Raw genomic sequence first — 26,070 nt, forward strand, 5'->3', positions numbered from 1 at the left:
GAAAAAGCTTAGTGCTATAAAAGATCATTGCAACAATATCAAGAAATGCTACATATTCAACAGTAACATATCAACAAGAATGTTATTCAAACATACATTAGTAACATGTACCTCAGACAAGCATCGTACTATAAGCAATTGAAGGTAAAAATTTACCAAGAAGGGTTTGTAAACCTAATTATACTATCTTGGGTACTTTTCTATATAACTATTCATTGTCATGTAATTCTCACAAGTGTTCAATAAGATCAGACTTTAGTTGGGATTGAGTTTCACCATTTTAGTAGGCCTAAAATTGATGAGTCAATTAAATGAGCTTGACCCAAAAAAATATGGTTAATTAACAATAGGTCCATCAAAATAAATTTTTATTTCAATAGATCCATTCTAATATTTTTCAACCTATAAAGTCCATAAGTAGATAAGATTTATCATATTAAGGACAAATTAGTTAACCCTCGACCCTTATTTTATTTTTAAATTTCAACAATCAAATATCTTTCATGGCATCAACGTCAGTGTGATCAAACAACCATAACTCACACATTGGAACTCCAATTGAGACGATTTTTATGGCGTTCAAAAACTCAAAGACCCAAATAATTGTGTCAAATATATTATTGGGTTAATTAGCAATAGGTCCCAAAAAATTATGTCTATACATTTTTGGAGATTCGAATAATTTAAAGGTCAAATTGAGGCTCAAAGTTACCCCTGGAAACTATGTTTCCAACATTAGTGTGTTCAGAGAGCCATAAGTTTGAGCTCCGATTGAGATGATTTTTAAACCGTTGGAAAGAAAACTTTAAGATTCACAGAATTGTGTCTAATGTATTTTTAGAGATTCAAACATTTTATAAATCAAATCAAAGCTCAAAGTTTATGCATCAGATCTGTAAATCGTATAAGCACAATTCTGTATAAAATTTATGTACGTTAATTTATATACATCATCTGTAGTAATTTTATTATGGTTAGTGTACCTTGAGATTTATCTACACTAATTTATATGCGTTAATTAATCTATTTATTATGATTTTATTATAATTATTATATATTGAAATTTATATGTATTGAAAAATAAATTTATCTGCACTACTTTATTATATATATATAAAAAACTATTATGTGCTTTTAAGTTTTAACCCCATTTTAACACTTAATTTGCAGTTGTCCTAAAACCTCATCTACTCCAAAAGAGCCATCACTCTATCCCTTAACTCTTCCTCAAAACCCAGCCTCTAAACACAATCTCTGTTGCCATCATGGATTTATCAAATCATTATCAACATCACAACTCTTCTTCTTTTGTAGATCAACAAAAAGAATGACAAATGCAAGAATACCCATTTTGTAGATAAACTCTTTTTCATAATCAAATCGATTAAGAAGAGGTCCATCAAGCAATTTGTCTCCCAATCCACCACCACCATGTCTCCTTCCATTTCACAGACCTCTTGTGATTTCGATTACAAACGAGTTCATATGTTCATCGAAGGTGATGAAAAGAGATAGAACTAAACCCTAGATTTAAGGTTATGGTGCCTTAACCAGGAAAGAGGTGATAATGATGTACAAGGAGAGAGGTGGTGATGGTGTTGCTATAAGGAAAGAAGGAGAGGGGAATTTGGTAAGGTCAATTAAGAGTTGTTAGATTGAGTTTTTAAAATTTTTGGGGTGTATTTAATTAATTTGGTGTTGATAGACCCCATCTTAAAGATCAAACCAGCGACTCCTTTCCGTTCGAATTCTTGTACACCGAACACATGACACTCCTTCTTCCTTGGCGCCACTGAAACCTTTCTGTTTCTTTCATGGCCTCCCAAACCATAGACTCCACGAAGCTCTACCTCTCCTCGCTTGATACACCAACAGAATCCCCTCTCTCTCTCCCTCCAATACCCTCTTTTCTCCCTCCCTCCAAGCTCATCCCCGGAACCCGTTTCCTCGTCGATGCCTTCCGCCACGCCGGTGATTTCTCTGTTTCCTTCTTCCTCTCCCACTTCCACTCCGACCACTATGTGGGCCTGTCTTCCAACTGGTCCAAGGGCCTCATCTTCTGCTCCCCCACCACCGCCCGTCTCCTCGTTGAGGTTCTCCAGTTATCTTCGCAATTCGTAGTTTCTCTGCCCCTTAAAGAAACTGTGATTATCGATGGTTGTGAAGTAGTTATCGTTGATGCGAATCACTGCCCCGGTGCGGTACAGTTTTTATTCAAGATTCCGACTGCTGATGGAAAATTCGAAAGGTATGTGCATACTGGTGATTTTAGGTTTTGTGAGGGAATGAAGTTGGAACCTTTGATTAGAGAATTTGTTGGTTGCAATGCAATATTCTTGGATACGACTTATTGTAATAAGAAACATGTGTTTCCGCTGCAAGAGGAGTCGGTTGAGTATGTTGTGAGTGTGATTGAGAGGATTGGTGGGGAGTATAAGAGTGATAGGAAGGACGTGTTGTTTCTGATCGCCACTTATGTGATCGGGAAAGAGAAGATTTTGCTTGAAGTTGCACGCAAGTGTAAGAGGAAAGTGCATGTGGACCATAGGAAAATGAAGGTCTTGGGTGTGCTGGGTTATGGTGAGAGTGGCGTGTTTACGGAGGATGAGGGTGAGAGTGATGTTCATGTTGTTGGGTGGAATGTGTTGGGTGAGACTTGGCCATATTTTAGGCCTAATTTTGTGAAAATGAAAGAGATTATGTTTGAAAGAGGGTACTCCAAGGTTGTTGGTTTTGTACCAACAGGCTGGACATATGAGGTAAAACGTAACAAGTTCACCGTGAGATCTAAGGATTCATTTGAGATCCATCTTGTACCATATAGTGAACATTCAAATTATGACGAGCTTAGAGAGTATGTAAAATTTTTGAAACCCAAGCGTGTTGTTCCTACTGTTGGCATGGATGTTGAGAAGCTTGACAGTAAGCATGTTGATAAGATGAAGAAGCATTTTGCAGGGTTGGTTGATGAAATGGCCAACAAGAAAGAATTTTTGATGGGATTTTATCGTGGATCATGTGAAAATGATGAAATTGATGAAGTGGAAGTTGGCCCTAGCATGGGTATGCTGTTGGACGAGGAGGAAGTGCTGAAGTTATCTGGCACAAAACCTGTCAAAAATAATGATCTGGGAATTATTCTGAACTCATTGTCTCCCATGCAGGAACCCGTTTCACATGAGTTGACTGTTCTGGCAGAAAAGGAAACCGAGAAAATGGTACATTCACAGGGCGTGACTCTTTTGAATGACGAGGAAACAGAGAAAACATTGCAGGAGCTTTGTGATTGTTTGCCGACGTGGGTCACTCGAGATCAAATGCTGGATTTAATTGGCAAGTCAGGAAGTAATATTGTTGATGCAGTTTCATTTTTCTACGAGCATGAAACTCAATTTCATGAACAAGCCTTTACTTGTATGAGCTCTGGTTCTGCATTGCATACTAGCTTACCTAATGATACTGCATTGTGTCTAGAGCCAGTATTGGATAAGAGCAATCATGGAAATATGGATATTCCTTCAAGTCAAAACTACCAGTTGCCTAATGTTAAGCTTATGACTAAGAGCAGTATCTCTCCTGGAAAAAGAAAAAGGACGACTGACAAAAGCCCAAGCACAAAGACAAAAACTAACTCAAAATTGGGTTCTGATATGTCAAAGCAATCCACAATTACTAGGTTCTTTAGTAAAATTTCTCTGGACGTTTCTCAAGATGGTCAGATTGGATCTTTGTCTGAGCAGTGCCCTGAAGATAAACTTCAGCTTCCAAGTGACCCTACATTCACGTATAAGGAGCAGATAGATCAGTTTATTCAGATAATTAATTGTAACGAATTATCTCAAAGCTATGCTGCCACCATAATGGAGAAGACAAAAGGAGATGTTAACATGGCACTGGATATATATTATGGAAAGACTCAGGGGACCTTCGGTGATGATATAGATGAGTTGGTAGGCCGTAGCAAAGCTGTTGAGATCCAGTGCTGTTCTAATAATCCTTCCCCTGACCAGGAGAAATATTTATCAAAGAAATTGAGACGCGTGGATGATTCGTCTGCACTGGGATATTCAACAGATACAATTGATAAAACTCTTCTATCACTACCACCAGATAAATATAATCCTGTAGAGCATGGTTGTTTTCTTGTTAGAAATTCTACAATTTTCACTAATTTTATTGGACAATGTGCGTGACACTGCAATAAATGTGCAGCATGCTGGAAACTTGGACAGCCTGCTCCATACATCCACCTTGCAAGAACTTTTGACCTGGTTGAGGGTGAAAAGGGCAAGATTAAAGCTACTTCCATGCTGTGCAATATGTTTAGAAGGTTTGCTGCAAAGTGTTTTTTCTTAAATTGTTTTCTTTCTAGGTATGAGATTAGGGTTGCATTTAGAAGTAATAACTAATAAGTTGATTGGTGATTGTCTCGAGCATTTTTAATGATTCAGCTTGTTGGTCTTGTCTCCTGAGGACGTGCTGCCTGCAGTTTATCTGTGCACAAATAAGATTGCTGCTGACCATGAAAATATGGTTTGTGCTCTTATATAATTTTTATATTTTCTATGATCATGCATCTTTTGTTTAAATATATTGGAAGTGTTAGGACGTATGGCACCACAAGAGGGGGGGTGAATTGTGTCCTTAGTCAAATTTAGACTAGGTCACTCCTTTTTTAGTTTCACCCTAAGCGGAAGCTAAATACCAAATTGAGTACTAGTGTAGATGTATATAAGTCAAGTAGAACAATCAATTTGAGCAAATCACATATAAAATCCTAATATGATTGTATGGTCTCCTAATGGCAGATTTGAGCACAAAGCAATCAAATAAGCTCAAACAAGTCAAGGACAATTGATATAAGCAAGATAGATAACTTTAAGATCAAGAACCAAGCAAGATGATCAAGTATGTATATGTCACTTGCAAAACAGATGTAATTAGGGCACAAAATCAGATTTGACAATTAATTGAACAAGCTTGACTCTAGCAACCTAAATGATCAATTTCAAGTATGCATGATATGAGAATGCAATGCTAATTGAAATTGCTGGAAAGTAAAAGAGGCAAGAGATTTATAGTGGTTCGGCTTAACCTAAGCCTACTCCACTCCCCAAGTCCCACTTGGGAATTTCAAACACTCCACTATGGGTTGATCAACCGAGTCAAGCGGAACTCTCTTACAACCAGTGTTTTTGTAGCTCAAACACCAAACTTTACACACCGTGTGGTTTATAGCTCACCACACTAACTCAATCAACAAATACAAACTCAAATATGGCTCTAAGTGTAGCCGGGTATGAGGTAAGTTTAGGCTCAAAGGCTGGCTCTTTTGTAGCTGGATTTGTAAGTGTATAGGGCTCAAATGAAGCTCTTGAAAAGCTGGAATGAGAATGGTAAGCACAGAATTCAGATTTGAGATTTTTGATTGCTAGGGTTTGTGAAACTTTGAGTAGTGTATCAACCAACGAAAATCAGTTATCACAAGGCTTGAATGGTGAAATGGAGATGATGAATGTAGCCTTAGAAGTGCTGGAAACCAGATTATATCACAAAGGAAATGACTCTTGAGAATATGATGAAAATCAGATTTGAAAGGCTCAAGAGTAACAATAAAGCTTTGCTTGGCTAGTGTATATGATCTCTCTTCAAAATCAAGTATGTAATCAAGGAATGAATGAGTGAGAGAATGAAAGCTTGAAAGATGAAGAACACTTAAGAGAGAAAGAGTAATTTTCGGCCAAGTCTATGCACCATAGACAAAGAGTTAATTTTTATAGAAATTGTGGAGTGTAAGCTCATGAAATGAGGGCCATTGGATTGATATGAAAAATATGGACCCTTGGATCAATATAGACGTTAGAAGGTTTAGAGAAGTGTGAAAATGATTACAACAAGTCTCTCTTTGCTGGGAGGAATAATGGCCATTAGATGAGGAAGGTTTAAAGATAGCCTTTGGATAAAAAGGTGTAGTGGAAAGGTTTAATCTTGCACCAATGGATCAAAAAGATATTTTGGAGGGAAGGAATGTGGATCATTGGATGAGGAAAACCTTTGAAATAAATCACCTTCCTTTGTCTCTTTCCAAAGTGCTTTTCCAGCAAATTATGTCTCTTTTGTAGCAAAAGAGGTCTTGAGCATGTGAGGCATTTATTGCATGTCTCCTCTTGCTTTTTTGACTTTAAATCTCTATTGTTGACTTGTAGCTCTTATTGGCTCCACTAATCCATTTCATGTATCCAGTTCATATGCCATATCATCACGTCCATGTCATCTGCCACGTCAGTCTGTTGACTTTGATTCTGACCAGAAAATCAACTTTTCTTCAATTGGCTCCATTTAAGCTCCAATATATTCTTTACATATTCTGACCATGGTTGAGCACGAAAATGACTTTCTTAATCATGTTTGACCATGATTAAGTCTTCATTACAGTTCGGTTAAGGTCACCATGTTGATACTTGGTCAACTTGATCATCCTACACACAATTAAACTCAAGACATGCTATGTAAGCCTTGTTAGGGCTTCTTGCAATGTTAGTCCATGTTAGTTCAATAAATCAAATTCCCATGTATTTTGGGCAGGACATATAGGTCTAAGATTTCTCATGTACATTATGGATCAAAGTTCAATCAATCATGCTTTTGTAATCACTCAAACATATATATTCAACAAGAAGTTCCATTCTACAAAACAGTTAGATGAGAATATGAATGGCTTTTTCTAGTTTTATTTTCACTAATTTCCAATATCTTGCCTTAAAAAGAATCCTTACATCAAATGTTGGCAGTCTTGAATTTCTCATATTCTATGTTAAGAATAAATTATGCAGGGTAAAAATGTATGACGCGGTTGATTATCATCACTTAAATACACTGACAAGGGATATGGTGGGTGTACTCGGATTATTTTGATTCAGATAGAAAGGATTTTGTAACCCCTATTACTGCAGCTGTTGTTCTTCTTTCCCCTATATTTTTCTTGTTGCGTATTTATGCTTATCAGTGCTGTTCAGGACATTCTTTCACCTTTTATAGTTGCGATTGTGTATTCAGCATCTTTTGTTTATTTACGATGAAGCACGATCTAAAAGAATTTGTGCCTTCATTTTGATCATTGATGCAGGAACTGAATATTGGTGGAGCTTTGGTCACATCGGCCTTGGAAGAGGCCTGTGGAACAAAACGGTCTAAAATAAGGGATATGTACAATACCTTGGGTGATCTTGGTAAAGCTGTTACTCTGTTAGCCATTTGTCTTTCTTTTTTCTTTCTTTTGAATTTTTAGAAAGTTAATTTGATGGCCTGCTAAGTAGTCTACATTGATTGAAGGTGATGTTGCTCAAATGTGCCGACAAACACAATCTGTACTTGCTCCTCCTCCTCCACTTTTAATCAAAGATGTATTTAGTGTGCTGCGAAAGATAAGGTATAAACAGTCCACTCTTTTATGAGATTTTGCGAGAATTACGAACTTATATGGAAATGTTTAATGCTTCTTTTTTGAAGTTCTCGGCTTTATATTTGTGTTTTAGGAACAGAGTGATACTTGATACCCATAGAATTGTAACCCCTAAGGAAACGAGAACTAAGAACTGAATTCCCATAATCATTTCATCATGATCTTGAAATTTGAAAAGTTTGCAGTGCATGATCTTGAATGCTTACCTTCCACTTGCCATGATGCTTTGTTCTTTTTTTCTTAATTAAATTGTTGGTATTCTGTTTTTTAGAAACGTTGCCTAGATTTTGCTGAAGGTCTCTAAGATCTAAAGTTATACACGGCTGTTCCAATTTCATTTTTCATTTTTCTACATTTTCTCCAATATGCTCATATGATACTCACAGAACTCTCCAAATAACTAGTGCACCCTGGTGTATGTCCAAAAGAAGTGTGTCATGGGTGCCAAGCATACTAAAAGAAGTGCACCGTTATGAGACCCTAGAGGTACTTACCATATGAGCCATTGACCATTGTTAATCCCACATGTTAACCAGGCAGTTGTTTTCTATCTTTTTCTCTCACTCTCCTAGCACAGAACAGAGATCCCATGTTGTTGAATTTATCGTTGAGTATTTGGTTATAGACTTATAGTACATTTTAGGAGTATATACAATGAAGTGGAAAAATCTTCACAATAAATACTTTTCAGTGGCATCTTATGTTTTTGAACTATTCTTGGAATAGGTTTAGAGGTTGATCTATCTCTTTTTTAATATAATTGGTTATATTTGCATGTTAGTGAACAAAAACCAACTTGTGTCGGAGTATAAATCTTTCTAGGCATAATTTGTATTTGATTGAAGACATTTAACTATTCCATAAGCATTCGGAGTGCTATTTGTTCCCTTCATGCTCATCTTCCTTACATAGCATTCATCAGCGAACAAACAGGCAATGGAAGCACTGGCCGAAAGAAAAACCTCATTGTGAATCTCATACGTTCTTGTAAGGAGAAGGAGACGAAGTTTCTTGTTCGAACTTTGGTAAGATTCTTGCGAAGCATTACATTTCTGTGAAACTTTTGGTTGTTTCTCTTTTTCTAAGTAGAAAATTTCACTACTTCTACATATTATTCAAATGATGGATCTTTAGAGCAACTTGTACTTTTGTGAAGGAGCCCATTTATGAGTCGGATTTTCTTTTTGTCATTAGGTGAAAAACTTAAGAATAGGGGCAATGGTGAGAACTGTTCTGCCTGCATTGGCTCAAGCAGTTGTTTTAAATGCCTGCCCTCACTCGCATCTTGAAATAGACTACTTAAAGGAAAAGCTTCAGGTTTGATTTCTATTTGTAATAACTACTGCTTATGTATGAGCTTTTAATTTTTTAAAAAACTTGTGATTGATCTATTCATACTTTTTCTTGGCTTTTAGTGTATTTCTGCTGCAGCAGTTGATGCATATACAGTACTTCCAAATTTGGTGAGTTTCTTTATATGAAATTAACATTCTTGGGCTTTTGTTTGGTTTAGATATAGAACCATGAGAGGCCACATCAGTTTATGTGAAAAATCATTGTACGTTTCCTTTTTTCATTGTGTCTGTGTTATTGAATTTGTCTCTAGAATCTCGTTGTGTTTTGACTTCTATATGGCATGTCTTCTTCTTTATTTCCCTTTCTCTTTTTTTTTTTTTTTTTTTCCTTCTTCTCTTTTTCTATTTCTCTTGGAACAGTGGTTTAAGGAATTTTAAAGGCCTCTCTCTTTATATGTTATCTTTGCTGCCCCATGGAAGCCTTGCACATTGGGGGTTTTTTGTGTTGCCTTTTTGTCTGTTTGAATCTTAAAGTTGAATTGTTTCAGTTTTGAATTACATGCTGATTGTGCCTCATTAATTGTACCCTTCCCTAAATGCCAAACCTGGACCCTAAACCTCATTTTAATATGTCATTCAAACATCTAGTTTCGGTATTATGTGTTACATGAGTTTTTTCTTTATACTCGAGAAGTTTGTCCGGTGTGTTCTAGGCTTTGCTTGGATTGAAAAATGAAGAGTTAAAGTAGAGTTGGGGAGGGGGAGTTATGGGAGGAGGAGTTATAGTGAGAGGGGGGTTTATTTTACTCACACTTACTGGATAGAAGGTAGTGTTAATGAGAGTTAATAGATGTGAGTTAGAAAATACCCTTATTAAAGTTGAAATGAGTGAAAAAATTTTATGGATGATTTAGGAGATAATAAACAAACTTTCTCTCACCTCACAAACCCTCCAAATTGGGGGTTACAAAATGTTGAGTTGGAGAGTTAAGTGAGAGAGAACTCTCTCTCCTACAATCCATGTAAGCTGAAGTTACCTCTCCCTCCTTAACCCTCCTCACTTAACTCTCTAAAACATCAATCTAAGCAAGCCCTTAATAAGGGATGAAACACAAGGTTCAATGGGGACTGCTGGATGATGATTGAGTTTTTGTAAATTTAATTTGCTTTTGTGAGATTTCTGGTTTTAATATTTCTGAATTAGTATAAACAATTCTTCTTTACCCCGTTTCAATTAGATTGAGATAGGGAATCAGGAGTGACCTATTACTCACGTTCTTTGATATTAGTTTCTTCCTATATTTAGTAGAATTGGAGTTACATATATATGCTACATTTTTTTCTCGGCTCCCTCCAGCGACCAGAATAGCAGCATCAAACTTGATGAAAGAAATGTATAAATGGCCTGGGGAAGGAGGCATTGTTTGTTTATGTTCTCTCCCTTACAGGATTTATCAGGAGGACAATGTTCTTCCTCTTAATTTAATGTTTTCTGTTAAGCCATATAACTTAATCCTTGTCTTTCAATCAGGTTACACTGGCATCACAGAATGTTTTATAAACGAATTCAATGAATGAACTTGCCTTTTCATTAATGGCTAAAGCTCTCAGCATATGTGTTTTGATTGTCATGTTCCAATTTCTCTTAATGAAATGGCCATGATTTTTTTGGGGACTGTGTATCTGTTATGTTAATCTACCTCTCTTCCACCCATCTACCCATGCCTTTTGTATGGAAAAAAATTTCAAACAGGCAAAGATTTGAGATAAAATGGTACAGAATTCTGGGAAAAGACTATCCCGTGGGAAAGAAATATCATTTCTAGTGGAGGAGGATTCATCCTTGTTAATAGCATCCTATTCTATCTCCATGTCTTTTATATGTCATTACTTTTCATTCCGGCTTAGGTTAGAAAGATGTTTGGGGGAATTCAAAAAGGAATTTTATGGGGAAATCATCAAAATTCCCATAAATTCCATTGGTGAAATGGGATATTGTTCAACAACTAACTGTGGTAGGAGGGCAAGGCCGAAATTCTCTTCATCTCTTCATTAGGGCCTTACTTTTTAAGTGGTTATTGATATTTCCAAATGAGACTAATAGACTTGAGAGAGAGGTTATTCTCGTAAAGTACAGTCTTGAAGGCTCTAGATCACAAAATGAAAGTAAAGAAGCTTATTATGGTTCTGGGGTTTAAGCTTTAAAGGGAATAAGGACTGTGTGGAAAGATTGGGCTGTCAACATCGTCCTTGTTGTGGGCAAACGAAGCAAGATACATCTTTTGGATGACACTTGGAGTGGAACCAACAATCTCTTTTCTCAGTTTTTTAATGGAATTGAAACCTGGCAGCTTAGAATGTTCATTTTGTTAGAGAGCCTAGAGAGTGGGAATTGGAAGATTTTACCAACTTCTCCCATGAAATATGGAAGATTAAACAAAATACTTACTGACACGGAAGATCAAATGAAGGGTAAAGGGGGCATACGTGAAATCAAGAAAGGCTTTCTACTTCATTTCAAGAGATTGGAAAAGGGGTAGAAATGATTGGAGGTAATTATATTTGGAAAACCATTGTTCCTGCAAATGTAAATTTCTTTCGCTTTCTTCGCTAAGTAGGTAGATTTCTTTCCTTTGGAGGTGACTTGGGTTAGAATCTTAACTTTGGGCAATCTTCTAAAGAGATGGTTTAAATAGGCTAATAGATGTTACCTCTTGAAGGAAGAGGAAAAATCAACTGAACGCAATATCCTTCATTGCCCTTCGACGAGCATGCATTGTAATGTTGGCCGATTTTGTCAACACCTTTCTTGTGTCTTCGATTCGAATCTCCTTTTTGATGTTATAGAGAAAATTGTATGTCAATGTTTGTCTTAAGTTGCATTTGGGTGGCACCCTATATTTTTCTTTTTCGTTGCTCAAAAAAACAAAGACAAAAGGATAATATGCAACTCATTTACCTGTTAAGAAATTGAAGCATTCAACTGTGATCATGATTTTTGAAAAGTCCTCAATTTAAGTATATTTATCTAGAGAAGCTCAAGTAAAATGACTGGTGTGGCATCAAACGTTGAACCTGAAACATCTCCAAAATTAAAGGCATGTTGATTAGTCGTCGCGACAATTGTATTAATGCCCCATGGTGGTCGCGAAATTTGTGTTAATGCCCCATGGTTAAAGATATCGGGCATGCCCTATAGGTTCTTGTATTGCGAGATTAATTTTATAGCAGCACATGCGCCAAAGAATCTTCTAACAATACCAGACGTGGCTGACAAGGATCTGAAATGATACTTGGGGCTCTTTTTGATCCATATATAGAAAGGAATTATATACTCCTTAACCAAGAAGTTTGCCTTCATTTTCTTGATATATGCTGTTTTTCCCTTTTAAAGAAATAGTTAGCTATTTTTTTATTTTTCTTTCTTCATCTTGTTCTGGAATGATTCTGTTATCTGTTTTCGTTCTTGTGCTGAACTTAATTGAGATTGATTAGAATATATTAACTAAGGCACTGTCATATTGTAAATAACCCGTGGATACTGTTTGATTTATTTGTGAACAGGATTTGGTTGTGCTTTCTCTCATAAACAAAGGCACTGAATTTTCTTCGTCAACCCTGTCAATGGTTGCTGGAATACCAATTAAGCCCATGCTTGCAAAGTATGTACTTGTCTATTCGCAATTGTTATTTTCATTTAATGCTTATTTGATTGCTGATAGTATGTTTTCCCTTCTTTTCTCTTCTTTGGTGGTTTGTGACGATAGAATTACCAATGGAGTTCCCCAAGCACTGAAACTCTTTCAAAATAAAGCGTTTACATGTGAATACAAGTAAGCTTCTCTTGCAAAAACATGCAATTTTTTCTCATGATTTCTCTGGTTGGAGTTCCTTGGTATTGTTCCCAATGTTTTCTTGGATGTAATGCATAGGTTTCAGAATATAGTTACTCTTTTCATCTATTTTCATTTGGGTTAATAAATAATGTTGAACTTGAACAATGTGCTGTATCGGTACCCTTAGCACTTCTATCTATAGTAATTTTAAAGTTATTTGATTTTATTCTAAGTTATTGTTGGGAGGTTGCAATACTGTACAATTTCCACTAATTGCCTTTTCTGGTAAGTAAACTTCTTGCTTTGTTAAGCTACTTTATGTGACCTTGAACTAGTCTATCTGCATAAAATTTCAGATACGATGGTCAACGTGCCCAAATCCACAAATTAGCAGATGGAACTTTCCATGTTTTCTCAAGAAATGGGGAAGAAACTACCTCAAGATTTCCAGATTTGATTGATATAGTCAAGCAGTCCTGTAAACCTGCTGCTGTGACTTTCATTCTGGATGCAGAGGTCTGATATATTACTATCATATATCCCTTTCCCCCTTCAAGGTTATATGTATATTACATAGTTATATGGAGTATTTATGGACTTTGCTTTTACGTTGAACAGAAATTTGCTACTTTTGATTTATTGTGTGTTATGGCTTTAGGTAGTTGGAGTTGATAGGAAGAGTGGCTTCAGGCTCTTGTCTTTCCAAGAATTATCTTCAAGAAAGAGAGGAAGCAAAGATTCCTTGATCACAGTGGACAATATAAAGGTTTGATATATCATCTGTTGTCAATTAGTAGATTGTTCTTTGAGCAAAGAAGTCAATCATTACGTTGTTTAAAGTTTAAACTCTTAGACATTTGAAAATGGAAATCTTGCAACATAATCCTAAAAACCTTATGTAAATTCAGATAAACGATTTGGTATATATTTTGCTGAGTGTTGGGGTTTGAGTGGTTTGTTTATTCCTGTTGGAAGAATTTTGGGGTTTGGTTGGTTCTTGGTTTAAAGGATTTTGTGCTCCTGGTAATTTGGTATAGGAAGATTCCAGGCTTCCAGCAGAGGCACGTAAATGGGAATAGTTTGAAATGTCGTCATATGCTGATAGTTCATCTGAAGTAACTGAGGGTGTTTTTCTCTTTTCATATTCCGTTAGCTTATGACGTTCTTTCTATTATTATTTAAGAAGGAGGTTGCCTTCCTGTTGTCTGCGGCTCTGCACCTGACGCAAATGATTTGTGGAAGATCCTTGTTTTCTATGAAACTCAGTTACTGACAATTTTCACTTCTTGTTTGAAAATCCATTTTCCCACCCACCATTCAAAATATCTCTCAGGGTTTGTCTTCCACAGATGTTGACAAATATTAAGTACTCTTCTTTACTTTCAAGAACAAAAGCAACCTTGTGAAATTCAGCATTTTTCATGACATTTCTTATTGCCTTATTTGTTGACCTCCACATAAACTTCTCCTTTCTTTTACAAAGCCTCCTTTATGTTTGAATTTCTGATTTTGTTATTTGATATTTTTACTTAATGCAGGTTGACATATGTGTGTTTGTCTTTGATATGATGTTTGCCAATGGAGAGCAGTAAGTATATAACAGCTTCTCTTTCGAAGTTTCTTAAATATAGACTGAGGCACAGGCGTAGGACAATATATTTGAAGTGTTTAATTTTAGGCAACTGGCTTCATGAACTATGACATTAGATTTGAGGCCACGTAAATTCATTTCCTAGAAACAAATAACTAAATAACCAAGTAGAGGGAAGACCTAAAGAAGAGAGTCAAATCTTTATATGTTAATATGAAATCACTTAGGAATCAGGTCATGGGGACGAAGATAATCCATTGTTTTACTATCCCTCCTGTAGATGAAATATAAACTCCACACTTTTTTCTTTGGAAAGGACCAATTTTGTGGGGTGAAGTCATTTCTTAATACGGTTAGATACTTAGATGTCATATATATGAAATTTGTAATATTTAAGATTCTCATAGCTTGATGATATCATATCCTCTTTCCACCTATTTTTCCAGTTTCTCGACTTGCAGTTCTTGTTGATTTTTTTCTCAGATGTACTTTTGCATGGATCTCTCATTTTCTATCTGAAATTGTTAAGCTATTCTAAAAGGATTTAACCTTGAAAATCTTCCAGACTTCCAGTAAGTTTTCAACATAGCACTTTTTACAATGTATTTGAGTATACCATGGATGAGGGGTAAACGGGAGGATGTTTGAAAAGTGAGGGGAAAGGAGGAGTTTGGTGGATTGGGTGGAGAGAACTCGTTCATTGTCTGCATTTCACTCCTGCTTTCTTGAATGATAAAGAGTCCAGAATGACATCTTCTAATGGCTTCTCTGCACAGTGCAATAATAGCTCTTTTACTATTCCTCCACATTTGGCACACATACATTGTGACTCATGGACTTTTAACATATTAATAGAAAGTAAGCTTTCATCATGGCATGCACAGTATGTATTGTCTACAAGACATGAAATACCTCTGGTCCTCTGTTGGAGTGAGATAATAAGAGTTCAGTGAAAGCTTAGCAAGGACTGAAAAGCGTATCATGCTGAGCAATTCATAATGTTTGTTGAACATCACCTTTTGGTGGAAAATGGTTTCTATGAAAGACATTCATCATCTTCGTGAAAGTCTTTTGTCCCAATAGTTTGTGTCAACAACGTGAGTCCATCAGAGAAATCAATTTGAATGCGGCATGTGGATTCTCTTTGACCCATTCATTCTATCTAGAGCTATACTCTCCACTTATCCCATTAATCTCATATCTTCTCATTACTTCCGTCCTTGTCTTTTTTTTGGTCTCCTTCTTCTCTTATCACTATGATGTACGTGAATTTTCTCAATTAATTTTCACCACCAAACCACTGTCTCTGCATTTGTACATGTCTAAACTATCTCTGCTTCTAAACTATCTGAAACAATTTTCTCCTATTTTATTCTTGATCGGTGCTATTCCTACGAAAGTGTTGCAACACATCTTGTGCAACATTCTCATTTATGTGAAAAGCATTATCTTGAAAAAATTATTCCTTTAGAGAAAGCAACTAAAAGTATTTTTTGCTGGTGCGAGCTGGAAACTTTACGTGTTCTACCAATATTTTACGTTAATTAGGTTCCCCAATGAAATTTATAATCTTGTTAAGGTGAATAACTTTACAATTCAGCCTAAAAATGTAATGTATAAAATCAGAAAAGTTACATCGTGAGCAAGATTAAGCCAGAGTAATTATAAAGGGAGTTATGGTATTACTTCCTATTTACACTGCTTCGCACACTATTCATGAATCTTCATAAGTATATTTTATTAATTTAGAGCTAGATATTATTGCAACCCTAAAGAGAGGATAAGATGTCAGTATACTAAATCTGACTTTTGATTTACTGGAATGGACATAGTTAAGCGGTAGGTGAAGTATTGCAATCAAAATTTTCTTTTGGATACATTGAATGCAAGTAACATGAGGGTGCATCTTATTCTGCAGCAAAAGTCTCCTGCTAAACTGACTATTGAAAAGTCACTTAACATTTACATCTCCGAACAAATTACTTTTATAGAAAAACAATGATGTTAAGTTAATTAAATCATGACGTGCGCATCTGTTTCTATTATTAAATGCATTTTTATCTATGCAATGAGACCAACAGATTAGTCCAACACTTTCCAGTGATGTCGTAAATACATATTAATTCACAAATGCATCTCGTCTCTTTGGTAGTTCAAGAAGAGTTACTCAAATGATCATCTATTCAGTTGGTAATAATTGATTTTTTGCACTAGGGTAGCTGCTTTTAGTCTGCATTGGTAGTGGGAGTTATAATTTTGGGGTTGTTGGTGATCCCAGACAATGGACCTCTCTAGAACATACGGCCTCATAGTTAAGAATCTGTTTTGAACTGAAGAATATGCACCTAGATTCCATGATCTTTGGGAACTTCTTGCTGATGGGCTAATGTAAGCTTCTGTCGCAGGCTGTTGGGTTTACCTCTCCGTCAAAGACGCAAGTGTATGCGTTCTTCTTTCCTCTGAATAATTTTCAACTGAACATGATTCTATTTTTCCCTCAAAATGTTACAGTATTTGAACTCTTGTTCTACCTTGCAGACTTGAAGGATTTGTTATATGATGAGAAGTTGGGATATTTCGAGTATGCAAAGGAAATGACAGTATGTACTCCAGAATTAGGTGTTCACCTTTTCTATCTCGTGTAAGCATTTACTTTATGTTTTCGGATTTCTATAGGTTGAAGCAGAGGAAGCTAGTTTGACGAATGAACTCGCATTAACTAAGATAAGCACTTTTCTTGAAGAAGCATTGCATTCCTCATGTGAAGGAATTATGTTTAAATCTTTGGATGTTGATGCTGGATATTCTCCATCGAAGCGTGCTTATTCATGGTTAAAGGTGTGAGATGATATTTTGGTTGATATTTATTTTACTCTTTGTGGGATATTGAAAATGAATCTAGTTACTAAGGCTGGTATTTTCTTAATAGGTCAAGGGAGATTATGTGGAAGGATTGAACGACTCACTTGATTTAGTTCCAATTGGCGCATGGCATGGCAATGGGAGAAAAGCTGGGTGGTTAGTTTCTCTATTTCCATTTATTATTTGCATTTTTTTGTGCTTTTATTCTCCCTCTTGATTGGATTTCTTGTGTTTACTCATCCAACTGCCCAAGCAAAATTAGTTTTATCATGTTGCCGTATTGTTTAAAGCAACCAATTACTGATCTATGGTTTCGAAATTGAACGAAGGTTTCCTATTAGTGACAGTGATTACATCTTTTTATGATTTATTTTTTGCGATTGTGAAGATGGTGCTCAGTGAGCGACATATAGCGAATACGTTAATGAGGAGTTATATGCCACGGATATATAACTCTAACCCCTGTGGGAGGCATTTTAGTGCTATATGAAATAGGATTTCTACATTAAAAACACACATTAAACAAAAGAACATGCTCTAATTCTCAAAACAAGAAAGCACTTTGGTCACCTAGTCTATGTCAAAGGTTAACAGACGAGTGTCTAAGTTCATGGTCCTTCGTCGTCGTTAGTGAAGGTGAATGGCTCTTTGGGTGATCCTTACTCTTCAATCTTCATAACTGGCAAAACTGGCCAATTTGAGATTAGAGTTTTGGGTTTTGCAATTTCCATGGTTGAACTTGACAATGATAATAGGGTTTACTAATGATAGTTAGTTAGTGTTTGTTTCCAGAAATTAAGAGAGGTTTTTTTTTTTTTATTCCCATTAATTCTCTGTTAAAAAAAATTGCATATGGTGCTCACTTTTTGTCTGGAATTGTTCACAGAGGAGCCAATATAGAATGAGAAATCAAGTGATATCATGAAGGGCATTACTGTACTGCTTCTATTACTAGATGATCAATCTTAATTGTCAATATGCAAGCTTGCCACCAAACAAATAACTGCATAAACTTTATCTTCTGGCCTATCCATTGTTTAGCTTAACATTGTATAAATATATTTTAATATCGTATACGAGCCACTGATCAGGGCAAAAAAGGTTTTTGGCAGTCGGAGGTTATCCTTGAGAACTTATGAAGTCTCCAAAGAAAGAACAAATACAAGGAATCTGTTGTCCCATTGGTGCAAGATTGCAAAAGACAAGTCTCAGAAAATAAAGTGACAGACTGGAATTGCCATATTCATTTGTGCGCTCAATTCTTGACGTGTATAATTAGTGCTGTGGTACATAATTTGATGCCACTTTTGTTATACTGCAGGTACAGTCCGTTCCTAATGGCATGTTACAATCCTGAGACTGAGGACTTCGAAAGTGTTTGTCGTGTCATGTCTGGGTTCTCAGATTCTTTCTACAAAGAGGTAAATTATAAATGTGATTGTCATCCATAGTTTAAGACTGATGGAATGATGGATTAAGATGAGAAACTGCATTTTCTCCCTCCCTTCACATCAGCTAGCCTCCAGAATATTGTTAATTGACGGCTTGCTCGACATTTTGATATAGATTATTTCAGTGCATATTAATACAAATAAACCTGGTAAATTGAGTTACTTTCTGATTAGTACAAACAATTCAGCAACTTAATTGTTTCAGAATTATAGAACTCTTGTTTGATGAAGATTTCCATCAATTTATCGTCTGTTTTTTTTATTGGTTTGCTAACCGAGGGTCTTCACTCAATCACACTGCAGATGAAAGAATTCTTTACTGGTGATAAGATCTTATCGAAAAAGCCATCGTACTATCAAACATCAGAGGCCCCTGATATGTGGTTTCCTCCGGAAGTTGTTTGGGAAATAAGAGGTGCAGAATTCACCTTATCTCAAGTTCACCAGGCAGCTATAGGTTTGGTCCATCCATCTCGGGGCATCTCGGTGAGATTTCCAAGATTTATTCGCTCCGTGACAGATAGAAATCCAGAGGATTGTAGCACAGCTTCAGATATAGCTGAAATGTTTAATTCTCAGCCCCGGAAGATGATTGTCACTAGTGAAAATTGAATATCCAACTCTGATCATGTGAATAAAGCTAAATCTAGTGAGGGTTCTCCAAGCCTATGACATTTTGGTCATTAATTGTAATATATGAGAATAAATAGGAGTATAAAAATACATCTTAATGTAGAGTTGGGAATTATGGCCTGGCCCTTTAACCAATTTAGGGTCCGTTTGGTAAACAATTTTGACAGTAGCATATATTGTGGTATAGTATATATATGGGTCGATTTTGGTTGCATTTAGGGTTGTAATACAAGATCAAGTCCGGGTTTTTTAGGCGAATTCCTATGGATCCATTCAAATTGGAATTTTTGATTGGCATGACATTGCAGTCATTAAATTAAGAATTGTACATGAATTGGAGCTCTACTCAATTCCTTGGGTAATTTCGTCAAGAACTTCAAAACTTAGGGAGGTAAAGTAGAATTTTAAAAAGAAAAGAGGGGGAAACTGTCATTCTCCTAAACTTTAGGGGCCATTGATGTTTTTTTTCTTCTTGGTGCCTTGGTGGTGGATGGTGGGTGCCGGGTGGGTCATCGGAGTCCACCACGTTGATTTGATTTTATTCCGCTCAGTCTCTGCATTTCTCCCGCCAAAGCAGTGTCACCGGCTACTCCGGTCACTCATACTCACAATTCCCGGTCAAAACAAAATCCCCAATTTAACCCCCCATAAACCCGAGCAAACCTTCCTTTTTATTTTCTCATTTCGCTTGTTTATGTGAAAACCTGCTAGCGATTCACGATATAAATTTCTTGTATTAGGGTTTGGGTTTTAGTTCGATGAAGGTTGTGGAAGCTAGGGTTCCTGTCAATTACTTCATGAAACCCTCCTTCTACTGTTCCTTGCTTTCTCCATATTCGCAAGAATGAGTGCTGTTAACATCACGAACGTTACGGTTTTGGATAATCCGGCGCCGTTTTCTTCTCCTTTCCAGTTTGAGATTTCCTACGAATGCTTGACCCCTCTCAAAGACGGTACTCTCTCTCTCTCTCTCTCTCCCTGTCCCTCTGTGTTGTGTGCTTTTCTTGCCTCTCTTTGATTTTGAATTTGGTCTTTGTTTCCTTTTTTCTTTCATTTGGGGTTTTATTCTTCTTGGTTGTCTGGAGGACCAAATTGAGGCTATTTGCTTGGCCTAAACCCTAATCCTTGCCGACTGGCATATCTCATGTGTGTTCGGTTACAGCAGTAGTTGTTAAATCGGTAGAATTTTTTTGTCTGATCTGTGGCATGGTTTATCAGGTGTATATATATCGGCTATTTCATGTAATATGAGATTCTTGACATAAAATTGTGCTGTCAAATTATAGAAGATGGTTCTTGTTTTTCTTTTAATGTTGTAAATTGTGTTTCTTTTTGTTATATATTATGATTTTAGTAGGAAATAGAGGTGTGAAAAGTAGTCTTGAGGCGGCAATGGAAAATTTCGATTGAACACACTTTATGTAATATTCTGCTACAGCTTTATTTTAAAATTATTTGCTTCTTAAAACTGGACTATTTTTCCCTTTTATTTCCCTATGAAGTGAATGGATGGTAACCACGGGGGTTGGAGGAGTTAGGACTCAGGAGAGGCTTAAGTGCATAAGTAATGAACACATTGTCCCACGTCCAACTTCCGATGCTGAGACCAGTTTGAAGGATTTTTCTATTTTGAAGGTTCAATAGCTGGTTCAAGGGTCCTGTGTATGCAAACCTGAATTTCTCTGATGGCTGAGCTTAATTAGATTTTTAATTTTACATTCAGAAGTTGTGATGACTGATGATAGTCAATTTCTAATGGAACTGAAGGCTAGACATGGTTTTTGTTGGAATTTTAGAACGACATGATGAATTGAAGGCCTCATCTGGTCGAAGTTGGGAACTTGGGATGTTAGGATGTATATTCTAATCGATGAACTTGCTTCAATATGTACGATATGTTCTTTTGGTTCATACTCCATATGTCTTATCTGAAGCAAACTATGTGGAACTCACTTGAGCAACTGTTAGAGAATATGGATGCTTTGACTCCTTTGCAAATAGCTAATCACTTTGTAGATGCATTGGAATGTTACAGCTGTGTAAACAAACCTTCCATATTGTACTAGTAGAGCATAGAACTTGTTTGATTAATTCTTGTTTCCATATTTGAAGATTGTCAGTCATTGGGTTGAAATTAGGATCTGTGAGTTCAAATGAAAAAAAGTCAAACCCAATGGTGACTATATTTCTGCTGTAACTCTATATGAATTCAAGTAGAAGAAAATAAGGAAATATGGGTTCTTAAAAATCACCTGTGGTTTCTTGGCATCCACCTAACAACCGGTGCATCACAAAATTGGATTCTTTGATACTCATTCATTCCTTGTAAGAGAGGATGTTACATGTATATTTATTTTCAGCTTATTAATTTCAATCCTTTAGATACTTTCTTTCTTGGATTCACTGGTATCACCATATTGACTGGATTCCGATCTTGAGTAATGAAGATAGGCTCTTGAATCTGTTGTACTTCAATAAAATTGTCTTAACTTCACTTTCTTGCAAATTTACTGGGTCACAGACTTACAATCAGATTCACCAAGCCTGAAGTCTTTATTTCATTACCCTCATCTTCATCAAGATATCTGAGAATCCTGTTAGATTAAAGTGAACCTAAGCAGTAGGTTTTCCATTTACTCCTTCAGTGGCATTTGTTACATCTGCATCTTTAATTTCTTGCTGACTTGCTAAATTCTTCTTTGGCATGCAACTTTGGAGTTTTTTTCTATATCCACTGTTTACTGTTCTGATACTCTCTTTTTTCTTTTTGCTGGTGTATGTCCTTTTATCTGTTGGTTGGTTGACTATGGTCTTACTATTTTTTTTTTAATTGTTTGCTGTGTTTTCTTTTGTTGATCTTCAATTACAACATGTTTTTGTTTGGTGTTTCAAAGTCTTAAAGTTAGAGTGCCTTTTGGTTACCTAACTGAGGAATGTTAATGTTGCAAAGTAGTATGCACCATGCATGAAGCCTCTGTTTCCTACTCCAGTACCAAGTTGAATGTAACTGCTGCTGCTGGGTGTCGACTGTGATGTAATGGGTTTTTCCTTTATTTTTTACATTTATTAATATATAAGGGAACAGAGAAATTGAGCGAGGGAGAATCATTGATAGTCATATGTATCCTTCACAGCAGCTGTATTTTGGTTACACTGCTACTGAGATTACAGCATACCTGGTCACTTTGCTTTCCTTGATATTAGGCTTCCCAAGCTTGTCATGCAAAACTTTCAAGGGTGGATATAATTGAGAATCTCAGTAGTAATCGTCTCTTGTAATGCGTGTGCATGTGTGTGTTCTGTGGGATCCTGTTGTGTTGATGGTTGACAGAAGTAAAATGATTTTCATATGCGGATGGTTATCGATAGGTTAATTATAGCTAAAGTTGGTGTTAGAAGGTCTCCTTTAGTCATTTTCATTTACAGTTATGATATACTTTTCAAACTGACAATCTAGACTCAATCGAGGAATCACATCCATGCAAGTGATGTGCAATCCTCCTTTTAGAGTTAGGTTCTTATGATTTGCCATTTTTGATTGATTCCGACAGTTGTTTTAGGGATTCAGGTCATCATTCAAATTATGGCATTTCTTATAATTGTATAATCTGGATTCACTATATGATTATGAAGAAGTGTTGGAACTTTAATGCTGAGAAATGTATCTGCTCAACAAATTACTTGCGCTTGTTATCATGAGTATAGTAATATGGATTCATTGTATGGGTAGGGGTTGGGACTACAAAATAAATGTTGAGAAAGTATTTGCTCAACAGATTCTTCTTCGTTGTAACTTTCTTTGAAGCCTCATTTAACTTCACTGCATCCTTTACAGGTTCTAACTAACTTTTTTGCTTTACCTGTTCAGATTTGGAATGGAAACTTATCTATGTGGGATCTGCTGAGGATGAGACGTATGATCAGCTTCTGGAGAGTGTTCTTGTTGGTCCTGTCAATGTTGGCAATTATCGTTTTGTGTTTCAGGTAATTTTTACTTCTCCTCGTTTGTTATACAATATGTACCTATTTAATTTGTTTACGTTGTGCATTTCATTGTACTCTTGGATTGTATGCATTGCAGGCAGACCCACCAGACCCATCAAAGATTCGTGAAGAAGATATTATTGGTGTGACAGTGCTTCTGTTGACCTGCTCTTATCTTGGTCAGGAGTTTATTCGAGTGGGCTACTATGTGAACAATGATTATGATGATGAGCAGTTAAGAGAAGAACCTCCTCCAAAGCTATTGATTGACAAGGTTCAAAGGAACATTTTAACCGACAAGCCCAGGGTGACAAAATTTCCCATAAATTTCCATCCCGAAAACAATGAAACTGCTGACGAACCCCCACCAGATCAACCAGCAGAAAATGATGGTGACGGAGAACAATCACGCACTTCACCTGATCAAACATCAGACAAGGATGGACCTTAGTTTCTGCTGTAGCAGGTTTCTTGTTCATGGTACATAGCATGCATGATAGGTTCATGATGTTTGCCGCAATTTTGGATGGCCTCATCCGCGGGATTGGTTCGCTTCACAATCAGATCGGAGCCGTTCAGAAATTGATGGATGATGTAACTGGATTGACCTGGCCAATTGTTGTTAAAGCTTCAGTTAAGCTCATTCCTTTTTGTGCTTTCAGAATTTTGGATTGTGTAACGATGTTAGGAGACAGTTCTTTTGATAGCTATATAACAACTTAGTTCTTAAAACTGATTGAATGGTCATGTGAGTTTTATATCACTACCACATGCTTCTGCCATATCTGATTTGAAAGGTAATGAAGGGTTAGATTCATCAGGGTGTGTATCCTTTTACATTGGTTTCTTGTTGAAAAAATATTCGGATGTGGAGCAGTTGGGGCGCAAAGGCCGTTGATTGTGTCCAGAAAAGGGGCGGTTTCTGAAAAGGCTGAGAATGAATTGAAGAAGCTAGTTGATAATACTGGCATATATCCTTTTTGTCTACACCATCGGAGAAAGGATTGTTGCCTGACACCCACGAGGTTGCTGCAACCGCGGCTGGGTCGCTATTGCATTTGTTGTGGGAGGCAGGCTGAATTGGTTGTGCATTTTGGAGAGCAACGAAAGTGGTGTAAAGATGTGAAATTCATATTGGTTGAGCAAGGAAAGAAGAAATTGAGTCAAGGAAGCCACATTTAGTTTTGAGGAGGTCACATCCCATCCGTGGGTAGAGAGGCGATTACGAAGAATGCCAAAGAAAATGTGGCAAAAATGGGGGGTCAACTGGCAATGGATGTTGTGCCGTTTAACTTCTTCACACCAATGAGGATCATAAGAGATGCAATTATATATGTGGTACCATCGAATGTTTTCTCGTGGGCGTGGGAACCGCATTTGCGTGGTGTGCAGGTGATGAGGAGCAAGGTAGACTGTTAAAGAATGCCTATCTATAATCGAACTCGAAGATTGAAGATGAAGGAGGAACGTGTTGGGCAAGGTAGTCAAGTGGAAGTTGGTTTGGAGGCCATGCATGCGCACCTGCGGGAAGGCAATCTTACAAAGGAGACGTATCAAGCATGAGATAATATATGTGGCCGCATATTTAGGAGTTAGTAGTTACTTTCCTTTATAAGTTTTAGTGTTTGAGTTCCGTAAGTCTTACCTATTAATCAGGGTAGCTGCTAGTTTTGAGGGAAATTCCTTCATAGATTACTAGATTAGTATTTCTATTTCAAGTCAAATTAGGTTGCATTGTTATGGCTATATAAAGCCAGCTTGTAACGTACAGAGGGTCATCTTATCATTATACACAAACAAACAAACAACAAAAGAAACTCTTTGAATTTACAGCAACAGCAATGGCCTCTCCCTCTCGTGAATATCTCTCCTTCATCGAGGGACTAACTCGACTTGAGCACCGACTTGATGATATGCAAGAAGGCATGGTCGATGATCAACGTATACTGAATGAGGAATTGTTGGCTTCCCCACGTTAACCCGGTTGATGTTGTCGACAGGCCGGATGCACTAAGGGCCCATTTGGTTCAATGTATTGCGATAGTAATTGTAATCCATTTACAAGTAATCCAATTGTAGTAATGTCATTACAAGATAATCCTATTAAAGTGTTTGGTTTATCAAATGGAAATGTATTCCATTTGATAAACCAAACACTTTAATAGGATTATCTCTATTTTTTAGTGGTTTTTAAAATTACCCTCCTATACATTTGCATATATTAAAAACATTCTTGAAAAAATCAAGAGCTAGTCTTGAAGCTTGGCCCAGGCCTGATTCTGGACCCCGATATGACCCGGATCCCAAACCCCGTCATGACTTGGAGCCCTACTCGATCACGGCATCATCAAGGCTCGATACTGATCCTCGACCTAATCATGTCCCGATCTAGAACCCCAGCATGACCCGGACCCTGATCCCCGAGCCCTGCATGACCCGAACTCCGACGTGATCCCGGCCTGACCTAGGTCTAATCCTGATCCTAAACCTGACCTGGGCCCAATCCCGAATCTCAGGCTAGACCATGGCCTGATCCATGACCCCCGCAGGACCCTGGCCCGATCCCAGACCTTGACATGACTCAGACCCGATCCCAGACCCGAGCCTGACCCGAGCCCGATCCCGAGTCTTGGACCTGACCATGGCCTAATCTCAAACCATGCCTGACCCGGGCCCAATCTCAGATCCTGGGCTTGATCCAGTATGCCGACAACAATCCTGACCTCAATCTAGGCCCCGATCCAGAATCCCGACCTCGATCCCGAATCCCTAGCCCGATCTTGGATCCCGACCTTGATCTTGGATCTCGACCTCGATCCGGGATCTGGCTTCGAGCCCATATCCCGGATCTTGTCCCAGATCCTGGATCCCTAATCCCGACCTCGATTTCAGATCTCGAGCCCGACCCTTGATCTCGTCCTCGATTATGGATCCTGAGCCCCTAGATCCTGACCTC

The 26,070-nt window shown here is 37.1% G+C and overlaps 2 protein-coding genes across 8 annotated transcripts; both read left to right on the plus strand.

Moving 5' to 3' along the window:
* The first annotated feature begins 1,173 nt into the window (after positions 1 to 1,173).
* On the plus strand, positions 1,174 to 19,388 carry LOC120012725 (DNA ligase 6). 7 transcript variants are annotated; one of them, XR_005471271.1, is made up of 20 exons: positions 1,175 to 4,134; positions 4,213 to 4,330; positions 4,452 to 4,533; positions 7,127 to 7,229; positions 7,333 to 7,429; positions 8,385 to 8,487; positions 8,657 to 8,779; positions 8,878 to 8,925; positions 12,322 to 12,419; positions 12,525 to 12,590; positions 12,950 to 13,109; positions 13,252 to 13,359; positions 14,132 to 14,181; positions 16,590 to 16,624; positions 16,723 to 16,784; positions 16,861 to 17,022; positions 17,114 to 17,202; positions 18,159 to 18,295; positions 18,368 to 18,467; positions 18,801 to 18,842. XR_005471271.1 is itself a non-coding variant. In XM_038864177.1 (19 exons), the coding sequence occupies exons 1-19, from the start codon at positions 1,815 to 1,817 to the stop codon at positions 19,107 to 19,109; spliced, it is 4,233 nt and encodes a 1,410-aa protein (XP_038720105.1). In that variant the 5' UTR covers positions 1,178 to 1,814; the 3' UTR covers positions 19,110 to 19,388. The 7 variants fall into 7 exon arrangements, 2 of the variants coding, with proteins under 2 accessions (XP_038720106.1, XP_038720105.1); XR_005471272.1 differs by lacking the exon at positions 18,801 to 18,842 and having other exon boundaries at positions 18,148 to 18,295; XM_038864177.1 differs by lacking the exon at positions 18,159 to 18,295 and having other exon boundaries at positions 1,178 to 4,134; positions 18,801 to 19,388.
* A 319-nt stretch (positions 19,389 to 19,707) lies between these two features.
* Positions 19,708 to 23,934, plus strand: LOC120011923 (histone chaperone ASF1B-like). The gene is made up of 3 exons (XM_038863096.1): positions 19,708 to 20,083; positions 22,999 to 23,114; positions 23,212 to 23,934. Exons 1-3 carry the CDS (start codon positions 19,975 to 19,977, stop codon positions 23,563 to 23,565), a joined length of 579 nt encoding a protein of 192 aa, XP_038719024.1. The 5' UTR covers positions 19,708 to 19,974; the 3' UTR covers positions 23,566 to 23,934.
* The last annotated feature ends 2,136 nt before the right edge of the window (positions 23,935 to 26,070 follow it).

Source organism: Tripterygium wilfordii, chromosome 13, assembly GCF_013401445.1.
Source record: "Tripterygium wilfordii isolate XIE 37 chromosome 13, ASM1340144v1, whole genome shotgun sequence".
NCBI classification, from domain to species: domain Eukaryota; kingdom Viridiplantae; phylum Streptophyta; class Magnoliopsida; order Celastrales; family Celastraceae; genus Tripterygium; species Tripterygium wilfordii.

What these genes read in the sequence shown, in the direction of transcription:
- LOC120012725 (XM_038864177.1), top strand. Translation starts at nt 1,815, where the DNA reads ATGGCCTCCCAAACCATAGACTCCACGAAGCTCTACCTCTCCTCGCTT. An exon ending in AGTTTCTTGTTCGAACTTTG is followed by an intron (nt 8,488 to 8,656) that starts GTAAGATTCTTG and finishes TTTTGTCATTAG; the next exon opens with GTGAAAAACTTAAGAATAGG. An exon ending in ATACAGTACTTCCAAATTTG is followed by an intron (nt 8,926 to 12,321) that starts GTGAGTTTCTTT and finishes ATTTGTGAACAG; the next exon opens with GATTTGGTTGTGCTTTCTCT.
- LOC120011923 (XM_038863096.1), top strand. Translation starts at nt 19,975, where the DNA reads ATGAGTGCTGTTAACATCACGAACGTTACGGTTTTGGATAATCCGGCG. An exon ending in CTTGACCCCTCTCAAAGACG is followed by an intron (nt 20,084 to 22,998) that starts GTACTCTCTCTC and finishes TTACCTGTTCAG; the next exon opens with ATTTGGAATGGAAACTTATC. An exon ending in ATTATCGTTTTGTGTTTCAG is followed by an intron (nt 23,115 to 23,211) that starts GTAATTTTTACT and finishes TATGCATTGCAG; the next exon opens with GCAGACCCACCAGACCCATC.